The sequence below is a fragment of the Melanotaenia boesemani genome, chromosome 19, assembly GCF_017639745.1.
Source record: "Melanotaenia boesemani isolate fMelBoe1 chromosome 19, fMelBoe1.pri, whole genome shotgun sequence".
Lineage (NCBI taxonomy): Eukaryota > Metazoa > Chordata > Actinopteri > Atheriniformes > Melanotaeniidae > Melanotaenia > Melanotaenia boesemani.
Genome location: NC_055700.1, coordinates 304,019 through 324,835, shown reverse-complemented (window position 1 = coordinate 324,835; position 20,817 = coordinate 304,019). Strand labels below are relative to the sequence as shown.

At 44.1% G+C, this 20,817-nt stretch overlaps 1 protein-coding gene across 1 annotated transcript; it reads left to right on the top strand.

Annotated features, from left to right (window-relative positions):
- The first annotated feature begins 694 nt into the window (after positions 1 to 694).
- pisd (phosphatidylserine decarboxylase) lies at positions 695 to 20,024 on the top strand. The gene is made up of 9 exons (XM_041970393.1): positions 695 to 760; positions 2,476 to 2,519; positions 2,598 to 2,734; positions 9,618 to 9,752; positions 9,860 to 9,961; positions 10,188 to 10,311; positions 16,695 to 16,838; positions 17,239 to 17,399; positions 19,250 to 20,024. The coding sequence occupies exons 1-9, from the start codon at positions 708 to 710 to the stop codon at positions 19,517 to 19,519; spliced, it is 1,170 nt and encodes a 389-aa protein (XP_041826327.1). The 5' UTR covers positions 695 to 707; the 3' UTR covers positions 19,520 to 20,024.
- The last annotated feature ends 793 nt before the right edge of the window (positions 20,025 to 20,817 follow it).

Here is a 20,817-nt window from a genome sequence, read left to right as displayed (position 1 = left end):
AATATCTGAGATCCTTTTTCTTTAATGCTCCCGTTGCTCCAAGGAAATTCATTTTAAGATCCTCAGTGGAATTTATCCTTCATCTGATTTTCTTTCTAGCCGTTTTGGTTTGGACTGTAATAATTAAATATTCTGTTTCAGTCATAATAAAACCACAGAGCACATGTTCTATGACCGTATCTTCACCAGTGTCTTTAGGGAAGATTTATTTCATTGGTTATTTAAATTTCTGCCTGATCCTGTTCTAAAAAGAGAAAATGTTTTATTTGGTTTTATAGTTAAAATAACTGTCATAGAAATACTTATAAAGTTTTCATACAGTAGGACAGATTTATGAGATCCATTCCCAACTGCTTGGCTCTTCACACACACACACACACACACACACACACACACACACACACACACACACACACACACAGAGAGAGAGAGAGAGAGAGAGAGAGAGAGATTTATTTTTACCAGTGTTTCTGTTCTCTAAATGACATGAAAACAGGAGAAAGATGCTGTGACGTTAGATAACTTTTCTTTTTAAATCCTTCTCTCTCGTATTTTTATCTGTTTTTTTTCTATTTGTCTGCCAGCGAGTTGAAAATTATTCTGTTCTGATTGTATTCGACAAACTTTGAAATAAAGTTGTTCTTTTTAAAAAAAAAAAACGGGGTAGGGTAGTGACACGTGACTTCCACGCCACTTCCGCTACAAAGATGGCGGCACCCTGTGGAAGGTTGATGGTCGGAGCTCCGCGCGCTGCCGGCAGGTACGTCTTCACCTTCTTCTCTCCAGTAGCTGCACGCGAGGTGTGTCGTAGGTGTGATGTTTGAGCTCTGTCCATCAGCGCGTGCTGACCGCGCGAGTTCAGGTTCACCTGCGTGGGTCTGTTTATCAGCTGTTGCTGATGTCATCCAACGGTGGCGTCACGTTGTTGTTGGAGTAGTTCCTTCGAAATTTATTTAAGGGGAAGAAATGCATTCTGGGTAGAACCGTGAGGTTTAAAGACAGCTGGAACAGGTCACGTGGTCTCTGTTTTCCTCACCAGCTCGGTGACGTCATCCAGCTGGCGGCAGCTGAAAGCAACGTGATTATTGATCCATAATGCGCATTGATTACTGCGCTGACAGACAGTGAACGCATCACTGAACAAACTTACACATTTTATTTACTGATCAACAAACAGTTCCTGCTGATCAGCAGCAGCTCGAACACACGGAAACAAACTGAGGTCTAACAGCTGCTGAAAGCCCTCTTCATCATCATCTTCATCATCATCATCATCGTCATCATCATCATCAGAGATGCTACACCTGGGGGCTGAACCAGGAAGCTGGATTTTCTCTTATCCTGGTAACTTCAGGGTTTCATCCAACAAAGGTGGTTCACTTCTTACCGGGTCAGTCACCATGGTAACGGTGAACCTGCTCCACAGCAGGTTCTGTTCTGGATCAGAGACCAGGGAGTATAAAAGTTCCACCTCCTGACCAATCAGATCTCTTGGAAAATGCCCCACCCACTCTGAGAAGATCCTGTCCAGGCTGGTGGTGGATGCTGAGAGGAGTTTAGGGACGGGTGGAGGAATGAGGCCTGGTCTCTGAGAGCCATGAAGGACGTTTCTGTCCTGGTTCCAGACCAGGACCTCGTTTATCAACCTGAGCGAAGCAAAGCAACCTACAGGCGCCGTCTGCGGCAAAGCGTGCGCACGCACGTCCTCCACCTGTTTGTTTATAAACCAGAATCAACTCTAAAGCGGCGCAGGTGAGGGAACACCTTGCCCCCCCGGTCCTGGATTTATCTGGATCAGTCTTGAGGGCCGCCATCACATGATGATGATGCTCACCATGCTGTTTCCTAGTTTGTAACACGGGATGAAGCCAGCGTGTCTTTCTCTTTGATTCAGGAGACTCAGCAGCAGATTTCTGTCAGCTGGTAAATCTTCTGACTCTTCATCCTTCAGGCCTCGTGTGTCTCCGACGGCTTGGAAAATGTCAGTATTCCCTCCAATATCATAACCAATCACATTTCTTGGAGACAAGCGACTTGAGAGCGCGATGCTCCTGTTTGTCGCCTCCTGTGTGCTGCGTTTCACCTGGATGGCGATGAGTTTCGCCCGTCGCTGTCATTGGTCGCCTCCTGCGTGTCGAGCCTTTAGCCCGACTGTCATCCTGGTCGTCTTAATTTGTTATCTAGGTTTGGTTAAAGAACCGTCTGGTTCTTCTTCTATGGTTTTTGGAACTCTGAATGATGAAAGAAAATTTTTTGGTTCTGAAATGTTTCTTCCCATCAGATTTCTGTTATTACTTCCTCATCATCAGTCTAACAATCACACACAGAAGAACAGATGATATTTCCAGCATCAGTTGCCATGGTGACACTGGGTGCTGAAAACAAGTCTGATTCCGGGTCAGAGTTCAGTTTAGGGTCATGTGATGAGAAGTTGAATCACTGTGATTGATTCATAATCAACTGTTTGTGTTTCAGAGTTTTATTGCGAAGCTGCCGCCAGCAGCGCAGCCTGACCACCGGTGAGTCCTTGCACTCCCTCTGAAGCTCTGCTGTTGTCATCAAGCCTCTCGACCAATCAGCTCTCTCTGCTCTCTAAGGTCGTGGCCTATTGTCCCGCCCCCGCCCCCTCCCCTTCCTGTTGGTGACAGGAGGTGGTTACCTTGGTTACCAGCACTACTGGAAAAAGGACCAATCAGATGATGAGGCTCCACTTCGATTGGCCACGTCCACCCAGGTATGAACTCCACCTTTTTCGAGGGGAAGAGGGGCGGTACAACTGAAAATGTCTTAAAGAACACCTGGCTGACGTCCATACTCCAGATGTCCTCCATTCTAGATCTATTCCTGATCTATCTAGGTTTATTGTGGGTCTGTTTTAGGTTTATTCTGGATCTATTCTAGATCTATTCTGGGTCTATCTAGGTCTGTTCTGGGACTATTCTAGATCTAGGTGTATTATGAGTCAATTCCGGTCTGTCCTGGGACTATTCCAGGTCTAGGCGTATTCTGGGTCTATTCCGGTCTGTTCTGGACTATTCTAGATCTAGGTGTATTCTGGGTCAATTCTGGTCTGTCCTGGGACTATTCCAGATCTAGGTGTATTCTGGGTCAATTCCGGTCTGTCCTGGGACTATTCCAGGTCTAGGCGTATTCTGGATCTATTCCGGTCTGTTCTGGGACTATTCTAGATCTAGGTGTATTCTGGGTCAATTCTGGTCTGTCCTGGGACTATTCTAGATCTAGGTGTATTCTGGGTCAATTCCGGTCTGTCCTGGGACTATTCCAGGTCTAGGAGTATTCTGGGTCTATTCCGGTCTGTTCTGGGAATATTCTAGATCTAGGCGTATTCTGGGTCTATTCCGGTCTGTTCTGGGACTATTCTAGATCTAGGCGTTTTCAGGGTCTATTCTGGTATGTCCTGGGACTATTCCAGGTCTAGGCGTATTCTGGGTCTATTCCGGTCTGTTCTGGGAATATTCTAGATCTAGGCGTATTCTGGGTCTATTCCGGTCTGTTCTGGGACTATTCTAGATCTAGGTGTATTCAGGGTCTATTCTGGTCTGTCCTGGGACAATTCCAGAACTAGGCGTATTCAGGGTCTATTCCGGTCTGTCCTGGGACTATTCCAGGTCTAGGCGTATTCTGGGTCTATTCCAGTCTGTTCTGGGACTATTCTAGATCTAGGCGTATCTGGGTCTATTCCGGTCTGTTCTGGGACTATTCTAGATCTAGGTGTATTCTGGGTCTATTCCGGTCTGTTCTGGGACTATTCCAGATCTAGGTGTATTCTGGGTTTATTCTGGGTGTATTCTAGGTCTGTCTAGATCTATTCTCGTTCTATTGTAGATCTATTTTGGGTTTATTTTGGGTCTACTCTAGGTCTCTTCTAGATTTGTTTTGGGTCTATTCTAGGTCTATTTCTGGTCTATTCTGGTTCTGTTCCAGATCTATTTGGGTTTATTTTAGATCTTTGTGGATCTATTCTAGATCTATATAGGTCTATTCTGGTTCTATTATAGATCTATGTCTTGTCTATTCTAGGTCTCTTTTAGGTCTATACTGGGTCTATCTACGTCTATTCTGGACTATTCAAGGTCTATATGAAGTCTATCTGGGTCTATTCTGGTTCTATTCTATATCTATTTTTGGTTTTTTGTAGGTCAATTCTAGGTATTCTAGGTGTGTCCAGGTCATGGCAGGACTGATTCGTCTTCAGGTGTCTCTGCTGCATCTAAACGGGACTAGTAGTGATAAAAGCAGGAGTTGGTCAACATGTTTGACACCGTTTTCATCATTAGTTTCACAAATAAGCTTTTCATCAGTTTTCTGGTGTCCCAGGATTTCTGAATAAGATTTTCTGTGCTGTGTGGAAAGACTGTTGAACTACATTTTTAGTTTAGAGCGTTGTTTGAGTGCATACAGGGTCCAGAACCCGGTCTACACCCGTTTCTGTACTGGGTTCAGAACTGGATCCCGGACCTGGTCTTAAAACCTGAGAATGATGAACAACCAATCAGTGGGGGAAGCTAATTGCGCAACTAACCTAAACTCTGTTTGTTGTAAATAAACAATATAAATAATAATAAATAAAAATAGAACCCAAACATCTGAGTCCGTCTTTGGTTCCGACCAACATGAAGGACCTGGTTCACTACTACTATGACACGTTCTAAAACGGCATCCCCCTTATTTTCAAAATGATGCAGAAATTCATTAGAGAAAAACAAACCTGTAAATAAATAGTTAAGACAGTTAATCAATAATTATGTTTGTTTATTTTAGTTCATTAGTTGACATATTGACCTTTTTATTGATCGTTTCTAATCATTTTGTCAGTCAGCCAATCCTCTTGTGCTGAGTCAGTGACATCACAGAGACCCCGCCCCCACTCCCCACTGCTGAGCTACTTCCTGATTGGCCTCTCAGTAACCAGGAAGGAGAGAGGAAGGCTCTGATTGGACCAAACCGAGTCAAACCTGGGAGTTATTAACTTAATTAATCAGTGTGAGATGGATGATTATCAGTGCTGATCAGTAGGTGACCAACTCAGACTTTGATCCGGTAATAGTTGCAGTGTGGGAGGTGGAGGGGGCGGGGCTTCTCTGCATTAACGTTGCTCCATCTGTCACCACCTCCTCCTCCTCGTCTTCTTCTCTGCCCTGACCGAGCACGCTGTTATTCCCCATTACCCCCCACCCTCTTCATCTTGATGTCGGCGTTTCCGCCGTCGTCCACCTCATGGTGAGGTTCTTCTGTCAGCGCCGCAGCGATGGCGGCAGCGAGCGTCGGGGGCGCGGCCTGCTGCGGCAGGTGAGGCGGCGGCAGCGAGCAGCTGACGGAGAGAGAGATGGAGGAAGAAGAGGGCAATTGTCAAGAATAGCTGTGAGATTCAGGTGGGAGGAAAGACGTTTATCAAGGTTTTCATTTTAAAAACCGGATCACCTTCTAGTCCTGCTGGGATCTAGATCAACCAGGAAACTGAACAGAACCTGTTTCCAAGGAGACGCCGCTTGTTGTTTGGATTAGCACACGAGTAAAGGCCTGACTCTGATCCAGGCTCCTAGTTCAGGTTCTGGTTCTGGTGAGAGAGAGTTCACAGGTCTGGGTCGAGTGACATTAGCAGAGAGAGAGAGAGTCAGCAGGTTTTGGGGCAAGAGTCTTTGGATCAGACTTAAAGTTGAGAGAGAGAGTATTGGTATTAGGTTAGATTATATTAGTGGGGTGTACATGTTGAAGAAGATTAGTGTGTGTGTGTGTGTGTGTGTGTGTGTGTGTGTGTGTGTGTGTGTGTGTGTGTGTGTGGTTGCCATAGCAAACGCTGCCTTAGCAGGTCAGCTATTTTAACTGTAGCGTAGGTTGCCCTCTTCCAGCTGATCCTCTACTAACCTGCTAACCCAGTTAGTTAGCATGTAACAGATAAAACTCATTTGATTGGTTGACGAAACATCAGCTGATCTTGTAGTTACCTGAACCTTCAGACTGGACCAACAGAACCAATACCTCCTCTCAGAAAGGATCAGCTTATTGGTCAGGGTCGGGCCGTTCTGTGTGGCGTTTCCATGTTCTACCAAGATTTTCCCCATTTTTATTAACAAACACGAGTAAAAAAAAAACACGGGTAAATGAACAGATGTAAACAAAGACGAGTAAACTAACATTAGTAAATAAACACAAGTAAATGAACGTGCCTAAATTCACACGTTTAAATGAACGTGAGTAAATAAACAGGAGTAGACGAACGTGAGTAAATTAACTCAAATAGACAAACGTGAGTAAATTAACACGAGTAAACGAATGTGAGTAAATAAACACGAGTAGACGAACGTGAGTAAATTAACTCGAATAGATAAACGTGAGTAAATTAACACGAGTAAACGAATGTGAGTAAACACGAGTAGATAAACGTGAGTAAATAAACTCGAGTAAACGAATGTGAGTAAACACGAGTAGATAAACGTGAGTAAATTAACACGAGTAAATGAATGTGAGTAAATAAACACGAGTAGATATACGTGAGTAAATTAACTCGAATAGATAAATGTGAGTAAATTAACACGAGTGAACGAATGTGAGTAAACACGAGTAGATAAACGTGAGTAAATAAACACGAGTAAACGAACGTGAGTAAATTAACACGAGTAAATGAATGTGAGTAAATAAACACGAGTAGATAAAAGTGAGTAAATAAACACGAGTAGATAAACGTGAGTAAATAAACACAAGTAGACGAACGTGAGAAAATAAACACGAGTAGACGAACGAGAGTAAATAAACACGAGTAGACGAACGTGAGTAAATTAACTTGAATAGATAAACGTGAGTAAATTAACACGAGTGAACGAATGTGAGTAAACACGAGTAGATAAACGTGAGTAAATAAACACGAGTAAACGAACGTGAGTAAATTAACACGAGTAAATGAATGTGAGTAAATAAACACGAGTAGATAAACGTGAGTAAATAAACTCGAGTAAACGAATGTGAGTAAATAAACACGAGTAGACGAACGTGAGTAAATAAACACAAGTAGACGAACGTGAGTAAATTAACTCGAATAGATAAATGTGAGTAAATAAACACGAGTAAACGAATGTGAGTAAACACGAGTAGATAAACGTGAGTAAATAAACACGAGTAAACGAGCGTGAGTAAACACGAGTAGATAGACGTGAGTAAATAAACACGAGTAGACGAACGTGAGTAAATAAACACGAGTAGACGAACGTGAGTAAATAAACACGAGTAGACGAACGTGAGTAAATTAACTCAAATAGATAAACGTGAGTAAATTAACACGAGTGAACGAATGTGAGTAAACACGAGTAGACGAACGTGAGTAAATTAACTCAAATAGACAAACGTGAGTAAAAAAACACAAGTAAACGAACGTGAGTAAACACGATTTGATAAACGTGAGTAAATAAACATGAGTAAACGAACGTGAGTAAACACAAGTAGATAAACGTGAGTAAATAAACACGAGTAGATAAACGTGAGTAAATAAACATGAGTAAACGAACGTGAGTAAACACAAGTAGATAAACGTGAGTAAATAAACACGAGTAAACGAACGTGAGTAAACACGAGTAGATAAACGTGAGTAAATAAACACGAGTAGATAAACGTGAGTAAATAAACACGAGTAGACGAACGTGAGTAAATAAACACGAGTAAACGAATGTGAGTAAACACGAGTAGACAAACGTGAGTAAATAAACTCGAATAAACGAATGTGAGTAAATAAACACAAGTAAACGAACGTGAGTAAACACGAGTAGATAAACTTGAGTAAATAAACACGAGTAGACGAACGTGAGTAAATATGCACAAAGGTTGTAATTAGCGAGTAAACAAAAGCAAGTAAATATGAGGACACAAAGGTAGTAAATCACCCGAGTAAACAAAGGTAAATAAATACGCGTAACCAAAGGTATTAAATAACAGCTCTTTGTGGAAGTATATTTTTGTGGTTGTTAACCTGTTAGCTTCCCTGCGCCTTATTCCTCCTCTCGCCATGTCTAAGCCCCGCCCCTTGTACGCCTGTGCTTTAGTGTCACCTTTTTTATGAGATTTTAGATGCTTACTTCTCATCCTGTCAGGTCACATGACTACAACAGAATTTTTAATTCTTAGTTTCCTGTCACACTGATTCTTTTTCCCTCTCTGTTCCTGCCCCTCACTCTCAATGTCGTTAAATCTTGTTTAATCTCATGATCAGGCTCCAGGTACCTCGTTTGGCTCTCCGTCACCGTCTGAGTGCGTTCAGTAATGGCGTCTGTCGTCCCGCCCCTTGGCGCCGCCGGCCAATCGCCTTCCTTGGCTTCATCCTGTCTGTCAATGCTCTACGGCCTTTGGCCAATCGGGTAAGAACAGCTGTGGAAGGTTTTCTGATTGGACGAGGAGAGACCATATTTCTTGGTTTGATAGTTTTCTGATTAATGGGCTGGACACACGGGAGGCGCCATCGCTACTTCTCCATCATTTTGTATGGAACTATGCAATGAGGTGAAAATGGCCACCCTCCTCCAGCCAAGCGACAGGCCGCATTCCTCCGTGTGAAATGTTGCGCTCGTTCACATCGTCATTCCGCTTTTGTTGCTGTCGCGTGGCGCTACAACCAACCAGCGAGGGTTTGACTGACTGACCAATGAGAGCAGGCTACACAGCGCCATCTGCAAACACTTCCAACATGAAGGATCAGATCATTCCAGCTGTGTCTGACTTTCCCAGACTTCACGCAGAGATTATAGAGATGTAAGTTAAAAGCAGCCGCGTGGCGCCAGCAGGAATTAGTCTGAACTCAGCCTTGAGTCCTCCATCACTTGATGATATTCACCATGCCGTTTCCTTGGTTGTATCATAGGATGAACTCAAATCAATTTCTTTTTTTTTTTTTTTTTTTCTTTCTTAACCTGTCCTGTCAGCACGGTGGCGGCAGAATGATGGTCTGGTCGCTGTGTTGTGCCGAATTTGCTTTGCCATGGGGAGTTTATGGGTAAAAGGCTCCTCTTGATAATTGATTTATTTATTTACTTTGAATCATGGAATCTATGTGATCTTGCTGGACCTGACCAGAGAGGACAGAAAAAGAAGGAAGACATCAACAAGAAGGAAAAAAGGAAAGTAGAGAACAGAAAAAGGAGACAAAGATCCAGCTGATAGAAGCAGCAACCTTCAACCCAACCTAACAGTCGACAAGCAGCTGCTACACCTGTACAGCAACACAGCAGAGAATTTCCTACAGCTGTTACAGGTAAACTAAGCAGACAATCATCAGGAGTTCCTAAAAATAGCCAAGACAACAACAACAACATGAATCACAACAACAACCAAAGAACCAGAAACACACACACCTGAACCAAAGCATCTCTTGTCGCATCCAGAGTTTTGAGGTTCGCCTGGGTGGTGATGAGTTTCACCAGTCGCTGTCATTGGTCGCCCGCCACGTGTCGAGCCCACAAGTCCTTGTTGCCGCTGTATTTCCTGCCTTCAGGACTATGCTGCCTCAGCGAAGCCTGGACCGGGCGGGGACAGCCAGTTATCAGTCTTTTCTAACAGACTTGTTCATCTCTTGTCTCCTGGACACAAAAATCTGTAAAGTGTGTTTGCTGCTGCAGGTAGCGCTGTACCGCTCATTCCCAACTCGCCTTCTGTCTCGGGCCTGGGGTCGTCTGAATGGAGTGAATCTGCCCAGCTGGCTCCGAAAGCCCATATACTCCCTCTACATCTGGACTTTCGGGGTCAACATGCAGGTATGTCTTCTCCAACGTCTTCTTTTGTTGTTTTCGACATCCTAGTGTTTGTTGGTCAGTATTTTGTCTGTCATCTGATCAAATGGTGTTCATCTGTTTGTCACCAGGAGGCAGCAGTGGAGGATCTACATCATTACAGAAATTTGGGGGAATTTTTTCGTCGACGCCTCAAACCTGCAGTCCGACCAGTTTGTGCCTCCTCCTGCCTGGTGAGCATCTCTTCCTTACCACACACCCTGAAATTTAGACCAGATGTAGAACTGAGTCTAAAATGTACAGGCAGGTGTAGACCTGGGTCTATAACATAGAAACAGGTTTAGAACTGAGTCTGTTACTTGGAGACGGGTGTAGAACCCACATTTACTAGAACTTTGAACTACTGGACTTGACTCGGACTGGGTCCAGTCTTTGATCTTGCTTGGATCTGTGTTTTAGATCTCTCCAGCTGATGGGAAGATCCTTCATTTTGGTCGAGTGAAAAACTCTGAGGTGGAGCAAGTGAAGGGGGTCACCTACAGTCTGGAGAACTTTCTGGGTCCACAGATAAAGCAGGCTAAAGGTAAGACCACGCCCTCTCCAAGATGGTTATACACCTGGAAATTCAAATTAGACCCAGATGTTTCAGGATATTGGAAGAAAAGAAAATCTGTTCAAGTGAGGTTTGAAGGTATGTCTGACCCATTCAAGGATCTTTTCAGGATTAGCCTGAGATGTGGTAGCTGTGGTTTTAGCATTAGCTGCTGATGTGGCAGGTCACAGTTTTAACATTAGTCCATGGGAGATCGTGGTCTTTGCGTTAGCTGCTAATGTGGAAGCCTTTGGTGTTGGTGTTATTTGCTAATGTAGGAGCCCTCAGACCTAGAGCTAGCTGCTAATGTGGTAGCCTACAGTCTTAGCTTTTGTTGCTAATGTTGGAGTCTGCTGTCTGCTGCTAATCCTCCTATACAGATAAGGCAAGGCAAGGCAAGGCAGTTTATTTGTATAGCACATTTCATGTACAGGACAATTCAAAGTGCTTTACATAAAACAAAGATATTACAGATATTTAGAATAGTAAAAGGCATCAACACATAATCAACACATAATCACAATAAAATAATAAATTACATTAAAATGATTAAAAGCAAGATAAGTTAAAAAAAAGTTACCGTGCAGATTTCATGCATAGGCACATGAGAAAAGAAATGTTTTTAACCTGGATTTAAAAATGTCTACATTTGGTGAAAGTTTAATCTCCACTGGCAGTTTGTTCCATTTGTTTGCAGCATAACAGCTAAATGCTTCTTCTCCATGTTTAGTCTGGACTCTGGTCTGGACCCTGGTCTGGACTCTGGTCTGGACTAGTTGACCAGAGTCTTTGGATCTAAGAGCTCTGCTAGGTTTATATTCTCTGAACATATCACAGATGTATTCTGGGCCTAAACCATTCTGGGATTTGTAAACAAGCAGAAGGGTTTTAAAATCTATTCTGTGACTGACTGGAAGCCAGTGTAAAGATTTCAAAACTGGTGTGATGTGTTTAGATCTCTTAGTCCTGGTTAAAACTCTAGCAGCAGCGTTCTGGATGAGCTGCAGATGTTTAATGCTCTTTTTAGGAAGTCCTGTTAAAAGACCATTACAGTAATCCAGTCTACTGGAGATGAATGCATGGATGAGTTTCTCTTGGTCTTTCTGGGAAACTAAATTTTTAATTCTGTTGATGTTTCTGAGCTGGTAAAAAGCTTCTTAGTGACAGCTTTGATATGGCTGCTGAAAATCAGATCTGAGTCTATCAACACTCCCAGGTTACGAACTTGGTTGGTGATTTTAAAAGCCCGAGTCTCCAGGTGTTTGCCAATGCTGACCCTCTTCTCTTTGCTACCAAACAGAATAATCTCAGTTTTGTCTTCATTTAATTGTAGAAAATTCTCCCTCATCCAGGTGTTTATTTGCTCCAGACACTGACACATTAAGTCTATTGGACTGCAGTCATCTAGTGACAGAGACACATAAAGTTGTGTATCATCTGCATAACTTTGATAACTAATGCTATAGTTCTGTAATATTTTACCCAAAGGGAGCATATACAAGTTGAACAGAAGAGGTCCAAGGACTGACCCCTGGGAGACTCCACAAGTCATGGCCACTCGCTCGGATTCATAGCTGCCGATCGTAACAAAATAACTCCGGCCTTCTAAATAGGACCTGAACCAGTTAAGGACCGCTCCAGAAAGTCCAACCCAGTTTTCCAGCCTATGCAACAGGATTCTGTGATCTACAGTATCAAACGCAGCACTGAGATCCAACAGAACCAGGACTGATACTTGACCAGAATCGGTATTCAACCTAATGTCATTTAACACTTTGACCAGAGCTGTTTCAGTGCTGTGATGAGGTCGGAAGCCGGACTGAAATTTATCAAGATTTCCACTTTCATTTAAAAAGTCATGAAGCTGGTGAAATACAACTTTTTCAATAATCTTGGAAATAAAAGAGAGGTTAGAGACGGTCTATAGTTGTTCATTATAGAGGCGTCTTGAGTCCTTTTCTTTAGGAGGCTTAATAGCAGCCATCTTTAGTGACTTGGGAAAAATGCCTGATGCCAGTGAGCTGTTAACTATCAGTAGGAGACCACTTTCGACTGAGGTAAAAACTGTTTTTAAAAAGTCGGATGGTATCATGTCCAGAGTGCATGTTGTTGATTTCAAATGCCAAACTGTTTCTTGTAGGACTTTTAAATTCACCATTTTAAATTGCGTCATGACAGCAGAATTGTTTCCAGGTTTTAGGCACAGACTAATTTTCTTGTTTGACTGTGTGGAATTAATATTTTGCCTAATTGTTTTAATTTTTTGGCTGTTTCTTGTAGGACTTTTAAATTCACCATTTTAAATTGCATCATGACAGCAGAATTGTTTCCAGGTTTTAGGCACAGACTAATTTTCTTGTTTGACTGTGTGGAATTAATATTTTGCCTAATTGTTTTAATTTTTTGGCTAAAAAAGTTTGCAAATTGGTTTTATTTCTCAGTGTAAAGGAGCTCTGGGCTTATCTGTTTAGGAGGATTAGTAAGTTTTTCAATCATAGCAAACAGAGTGCGAGAATTGTTGACATTCCTGTTAATCATTTCAGATAAATGCAGCTCTCTGGCCTTGCACAGCTCATTGTTATAGTTACGCAGGCTTTGTTTGTACAGCTCATAGTGAATTTGAAGTTTATTTTTCCGCCATTTCCGCTCAGTTTTTCTGCTTTCTCTTTTTAGGCTGGTAACCACAGTGGTGTTTCTCCATGGTGTTTTCTGTTTGCTCAAGTTGCTCTTGATTCTTATTGGTGCAACAGCATCCATTACATTCAAGATTTTCAGATTGAAATGATCCAGGAGTCCATCAACTGACTCTGCACTGGTTGTTGGTAACATAGCTATGGCCTCCACAAACTTAGCACTTGTTCTTTCATTAATGTACCTCTTTCTAATGGAGAAGCAGGTTGGTTGAACATTCTGAGTGATCAGTAAATCAAACAAAATACAAAAATGGTCAGACAAGGTCGAGTCAGTGACAGCTACAGAAAAAATTTCCACACCTTTTGAAATAACCAGGTCCAGAATGTGACCTCGAATGTGGGTCGGTTCTTTTACATGCTGCGACAAACCAAACATGTCCAATATGGAAGAAAATTCCTTGACATTACCATCCATCATGTTATCTATGTGAATGTTAAAATCCCCAGTTAAGATGAAATGGTTAAAATCAGTAGAGATAACCGACAATAATTCAGATAAGCCCAGAGCTCCTTTCCACTGAGAAATGCAACCAGCATTGATAGGAACTCACTTTTTAAAATCACTCAGTAATCATTATTCTTACTTAATCTACATCTAATACTAGTTATTTATTAAAATACTTAAATCATTTAAAATACTAGTCCAGTGTCATTTTGAATTTCAATCAAACAGCATACTAGATGACCTCTCTCTCCATCACCTCGTGGGTCCAGGAGGGCAGCTTGGATGGCTCAATAAATCTTTCAACCATGAGATACAGCGAGTTCCAGCAGGTCCTCACATCCAGGACAACAGTAGGACATTCATGCCTGAAACATATGGAAAGACCCACTGAAATCAGTTTGGATATGTAGTCCTGCTGTGGCTCCTGTCTGAGTGATAATATTGAAACAATGAGGCCTATTTTCTTACCCAGAAGTCTCTGCTTCTCCACAACCAGGTTCTTCAAAATGGAAGATCACTTGATGCACACAACACAGTCCCGGATCCTTGCTGACCCCTTTCACACACTTTGCATGGCGTAGACCTTTTGTGCTCTGAGGTTGAGAGTGTGTGCAAAGCCTCCCAGCTTTCTGATTGGGAGCTCACGTGCAGCCACTTCCATATTAGCTGCATTATCAACTGTCATGGCTACAACTTTTACTCTAACACCAAACTCTACAAGCTCTTCTCCTTTCTCTTGAGCCACAACTGGAGCGCTCTGTGACTCACATACTGCCTGGGTTGAGAGAACTTTCTGCTTTAACTGGCCTTCATTCACATAGAAGGAGTGTGACGGTGACATAGTGATCCTGTGTGATACTTGTCCGCCCATCGCTGGTTATGGCCACTTTTGACACCTTAGCAAGCTCAGCTATTACGTTTTTCTTTTCAACTTCATACCAAGCTGGTAGAAGGGTGCCTGACAACACTTCTCTGGAAGGGGGGGTGTAACCTGGGTTAAGGGCTCTGGTCATCTCCCTAACAATAATCATGGAAAAACAATACAAAATTAGCTTACACCTGATTAACAGGACTGCTAACAGACTGACGTAAAATTGACTGCCTATTTACCTAAACCACTTGGATTGGACCATAGCGAAGGGCTGGAGAGCCTTCACAGTAAACTTTGCAACGGCCCTGTGGCATTCTTCTTTTTCCTCTGGCGTCATCTTTATTTGACGTCTTGCGGGGGTGAATGTCATTGTCTGCACCTTGCATCCTAGACTTGTGTTGGTGGCTGCTGCTTGGTTCATATGGCCCACAGGATGGATTTAACACGTATCAGCGGGTCTAAAATGAGTTGATGACAACAAATAATACTCTTACCGTGACCTGGCGATGTTGAAGTAGACCAGAAACCGGATGCTGCTGGCTCAGCGCTGCACTCGCTGGCATTTGGCAGGCTAACTTTTGTCGCGTAAAAGACGCTGCGTTCCTTCAGTTTGATTTTATGAGTGCGTTGCAAAGCTTCATAATGTTGCTGGTGTTACTTCTCTTGGATGAAACTTGTCTTAGAGAAATGTTGCATCTTGACGAATCTTTGTATGTATGCCCACACACGCTTCAGCCTTAACTCGGACATGATCTACCACGTCAGGTATGCGGCCGCTGCGTCGCCTATCGACAGCAGTAGTGTCGCAACGGTGTCATATTACGCGACGGCTAGGTAGACGTTCAAAAAGTACCGATAACAGTATCGGTACCAGTCCCAAATAATACCGGTACTCGGGATACATCCCTAGTTGGGAGAAACAAACACAGGTAAGTGGTCTCTGATATTATTCAAGCCGTTTTCCAGACGGTGTTGGTCTACATTTGTAAAGACGTTGCGCGTGTTATTCTTGTGGTTTTGGGTAAACAGGTTTAAACACTGTATTCATCGGTCGGTTTATGTGGCTTTGACTTCATGAGGTCTACATTAAAGTCTCCACAAAAGAAGATATCCTTGTTGTGTACATCCACACATTTTCCCAGATGTGATCAGCATGATGTGATTACTTCAGCTGTGAAACTTCCCATCACCTCACGCACAGCTGACGCCATGTTTGCCGCCCCCTCCGGCATGTACATCTCATATCAAGTTTGCCTCTTTTTCATCATTGATCCATGTTTTTATTATGGCTTTAATCCTAAATGGGGCCTTAAAGTGATTCAGAAAGTTTTAATCTAGTTAAGGTTGGCATAGAGACGCTGCCGTCAATGTTTGATCTACATCCACGATTCTGTCTGATCCTTCCTGATAATAAAAACACTTCTTTACATGACTGAAGGAGTTATTCTCAGGCAGCGCCACCTAAAGTGTCTTCTAGTTGATTACAAAGGTTTCTACGTCTGTTGGACTTGATTAGAAAGAAAACCTGGTCACAGTGAGCCAGTCCAGCCCCTCCTTATCTCTCATTATTAGAACTTTAGCTTCTGGAGGGACAATCTGCACCTTACAATTAATTCCAATTTATTCCTCCAGATTTTACTGGAAGATGCTGAAAAGGTGGAAGATGCAGTTTTTTTTATCGTGAAAACCTTAAATAAACGAGATACACGTGGCTGGTTTCTGCTTGTGTTACTCTGACAAACTGGGCCGGAGATCAGGTTCTGTGCTGGGGAGCCCGTGGTGGACGAGAGGAGGGTGTTACCATGGACAACCCCATCACCCTCTGCATGAGACCGTGGGCAGGCTGAGCGGCTCCTTCAGGCAGAGACTGCAGCATCCTGGCTGCAGGAAGGAGCGCTTCCTTAAACCTTCATCCCGCCAGCAGTTCGACTCTGTAACACATCATGAAGTCACGAGTCACTCTGTACCTGCACTGTCACCACTTAACACACACACACATCCACCTCGTATGTGTGTAGATATTTCTATATGTGCACATGTATACACGTGTATGAATATTTAGTATGTGTATGTGTAGATATGTGTGTGTGTCCATACAGATATGACCTAATCGCTTGTACACCAGTTAAAGTGGTACGTAGTTTTAATTTAGTTGTATTTGTATTTAATGTTTGTATTTTATATTTTGTTGATCTGCTCTTCTTTGCTTTTCTGTAGTTGAGCTGCAGTAACACATTTCCCCGTCGTGGGATTAATAAAAATCTGTCTTATCTGATTTGTTGTAGTCGGATTATGCCGTCTACGTGATGACTGGAATAATCTGTCTTGTGAGTTTTATGATCATGTCATGTCTCTCCTTCCTCAGACTCGTCATCCTCCTTTCAGGACCACCTCCTGTCGTCTCCTGAGAGCGACCTCTTCCACGTGGTGGTATACCTGGCTCCAGGTGACTATCACTGTTTCCATTCACCCACTGACTGGAGGGTGGAGCTTCGCCGTCACTTCCCCGGTGAGTGTGTTGGACATGCTCCCGTTTGCTTGGCGTTGTCTTCCTAAACATGGAGAAACAGCATTTAGCTGTTATGCTGCAAACAAGTGTAACAAACTGCCAGTGGAGATTAAACTTTCACCAAATGTAGACATTTTTAAATCCAGGTTAAAAACATTTTTTTTCTCATGTCTATGCATGAAATCTGCACATTAACTTTTTAACTCTTCTTGCTTTTAACCCTTTTAATGTAATTTATTATGTTATTGTGATTCTTGCTATGGGCTGCTGTCTTTTACTATTTCTTAATATCTGTAATGTCTTTGTTTTATGTAAAGCACTTTGAATCGTCCTGTACATGAAATGTGTTGTAGAAATAAACCGCCTTGCCTTCCTGGACTGTCGTTCCGGTCGTCTCTAGGCTCATTGATGTCCGTGAACCCGGGCGTGGCTCGCTGGGTCAAAGAGCTCTTCTGCCTCAATGAGCGAGTGGCGCTCACCGGCCAATGGAAACACGGTTTCTTCTCGTTAACAGCAGTCGGGGCTACAAACGTGGGCTCTATCAGAGTCTACTTCGACCAGGTGAGCAGACTTTGAGAAAACGATGGTCACGCTGCATCAATCTGAACATGGAGCTTCATCTCTGAGCAGGAAAAAGCATTTCCATCAGGACTGTTTCCTTCAGGTCACATTTCCTTTCTGGATTCTACCTTTCATTCATTTATTTCTACTTATCCATCCACCCACCCACCCACCCACCCATCCATCCACCCACCCATCTATCATCCACCCCACCAACCACCCATCCATCCATCCACCCACTCACCCATCCATCCATCCATCCATCCCCCCAACCACCCACCCACCCACCCATCTATCATCCACCCCACCAACCACCCATCCATCCATCCATCCATCCATCCCCCCAACCACCCACCCATCCATCCATCCATCCATCCATCCACCCACCCATCCATCTATTATCCACCCAACCAACCACCCATCCATCCATCCACCCATTCACCCATCCATCCATCCATCCACCCAACCACCCACCCACCCACCAACCCATCCATCTATCATCCACCCATCCATCCACCCACCCATCCACCCATCCATCTATCATCCACCCATCCATCCATCCACCCATCCACCCACCCATCCATCTATCATCCACCCATCCACCCACCCATCCATCTATCATCCACCCCACCAACCACCCATCCATCCATCCATCCCCCCAACCTACCACCCATCCATCCACCCACCCAACCACCCATCCATCTATCATCCATCCATCCACCCACCCATCCATCTATTATCCACCCAACCAACCACCCATCCATCCATCCACCCACCCACCCATCCATCCATCCACCCACCCATCTATCATCCACCCCACCAACCACCCATCCATCCATCCATCCATCCATCCCCCCAACCACCCACCCATCCATCCATCCATCCATCCACCCACCCAACCACCCATCCATCTATCATCCATCCATCCACCCACCCATCCATCTATTATCCACCCAACCAACCACCCATCCATCCATCCACCCATTCACCCATCCATCCATCCATCCACCCGCCCACCCACCCACCAACCCATCCATCTATCATCCACCCATCTATCCATCCACCCATCCACCCACCCATCCATCTATCATCCACCCATCTATCCATCCACCCATCCATCCATCTATCATCCACCCATCCACCCACCCATCCATCTATCATCCACCCATCTATCCATCCACCCATCCACCCATCTATCCACCCATCCACCCATCCATCTATCATCCACCCATCCATCCATCCACCCACCCATCCACCCACCCGTCTATCTATCATCCACCCATCCATCTATCATCCACCCATCCATCCATCCACCCACCATCTATCCATCCACCCATCCACCCACCCGTCCATCTATCATCCACCCATCCATCCATCCATCCATCCATCCATCCATCCATCCATCCATCCATCCACACAACCACCCACCCACCCATCCATCCACCCAACCACCCACATCCATCCATCCATCCACCCATCCACACCCACCCATCCATCCATCCATCCATCGGTATAACCCCTTCCAGGTCCGGTCTGACCTCATGAGACCTGATAAACTTGAATTAGATCTGAAAAGTGGCTACAAGAAGAAGATGATTAACACTTAAAGAATCTCATATCTATAACAAATGTGGATATGTTAACAATCTGTAGTTACCGTGGTAACTACAGATTAAGACAGTTCCCCAGTGCTGGTTACCGCAGTAACTCAGCTGGGACTCATTTAAACTACGATGATGCACCTCTGACTCTTATGATACAGACTTTCCCTGACCTTCATACAATCCTGTCTGTTCTCTGAATGTTTCTGGTCTGTAAACCAACCGATTTAAACCAGTTTCCTTCCTCAGGAGTTGCAGACCAACAGTCCTCGCTACAGTAAAGGTTCCTTCGATGACCACAGTTACGTTGCCAAGGGCAACAAGTTGTTAAAGCCAGAAGGTGAAGGGGATGTGCTGTTGGTGGATGGAGGGGGCGTGGCCTTACAGAAAGGAGACCCTGTGGGGGAGTTTAACCTTGGTTCCACCATTGTTCTGCTGTTTGAGGCTCCCAAAGACTTTACCTTCAACCTGCAGCCTGGACAGAGAATCAGAATGGGAGAGGGCATTGGTGGCCTGTGATTGGCTACAGACTTGGAGTGGGGTCAGAGGAAGAGTTTAAAGCATTGTGGGTCGTTTTCTCTTTACATTTTAATTTTGTCATGGAGAACGACTCAAAGTCCCATAATGCTTTTTTTTTGCCTGAAAGAGACAATGCCAAATCTCTCTCTCTCTCTCTCTCTCTCTCTCTCTCTCTCTGTCTCTCTGTCTCTCTATTCTGTGTGGGTGTCTCTCGCCCACCAGCCAAACTGTTTTAATCTCCAGCTGATGTTTAACCCAACGTTCCCTGATCTGATGACAGTTTGGATGTTTTCTCTTTTCCTGTCAGTTGTTAGCATTAGCTAACACCATTATGAAGCAGCTGATTGGTAGTTGGCCAGCAGGGGACGTGGCCAACTCTTGTTAACACTTCATTTATTTTCCTTGTTCTGAAGATGAAAAGATGGTCGATATCTTTTATTCTGTGTCTTGTAAATGTTTGTAAAATAAATAAACATATGTAATTTGAATAAATTTCTGCTTCTCAGTAGCTTGTGTCTTTCTTCTTAAGTTTTATTTAAACTCACCCTCGAGAACTTTATCAACAGTAACCAAAGGAAAACAACAAATAAAATCAACATACAAAGAAAGAAATGAAGTGTATTTTGTCTTTCAGGTTCAATGAGCAGCTCATCTGAAACAGGACAGTATCCATGATTCACCACCAGGTAGCAGCATAAGCATCCATGTTTGTGTCAACAGGTTCCAGTTACACAGATTTCTGTATAATGGGGCAGGGAGGCTTCTCCCTGAGCCGCCACCTTATCGTGGTGGAGGAGTTTGCGTGCCCTGATGATCCTAGCGGCTATGTTGTTGTAACCTCTAACCCTAACCATGGGCCTCTCCTCCTGTGGGCTCACCACCTGCAGGAGGGGCCATAGGGGTCGGGTGTATTGTGAGCTGGGCGGCTGCCAGAGGCGGGGACCCTTCCGGTCTGATCCTCGGCTGCAAAAGCTAGCTGTAGGGATGTGGAATGTCACCTCTCTGGCGGGGAAGGAGCCTGAGCTGGTGCGCGAGGTTGAGCGGTTCCGGCTAGATATAGTTGGACTCACGCTTGGGCTCTGGAACCACTGCCCTTGAGAGGGGCTGGACCCTCTTCCATTCTGGAGTTGCTCCCGGTGAGAGGCGCCGAGCAGGTGTGGGCATGCTCATAGCCCCTCAACTTGGCACCTGTATGTTGGGATTTATCCTGGTGAATGAGAGGGCAGCCTCCCTCCACCTTCGGGTGGGGGCACGGGTCCTGACGGCAGTTCAGAGTACCCACCCTTTTTGGAGTCCCT

Bases quoted from the DNA above. Each gene is read 5' to 3' on its own strand.
- pisd (XM_041970393.1), top strand. From the start codon at position 708: ATGGCGGCACCCTGTGGAAGGTTGATGGTCGGAGCTCCGCGCGCTGCC. The intron at 761-2,475 runs GTACGTCTTCAC...TTTGTGTTTCAG, and splicing joins GCTCCGCGCGCTGCCGGCAG to AGTTTTATTGCGAAGCTGCC. The intron at 9,753-9,859 runs GTATGTCTTCTC...GTTTGTCACCAG, and splicing joins CTTTCGGGGTCAACATGCAG to GAGGCAGCAGTGGAGGATCT.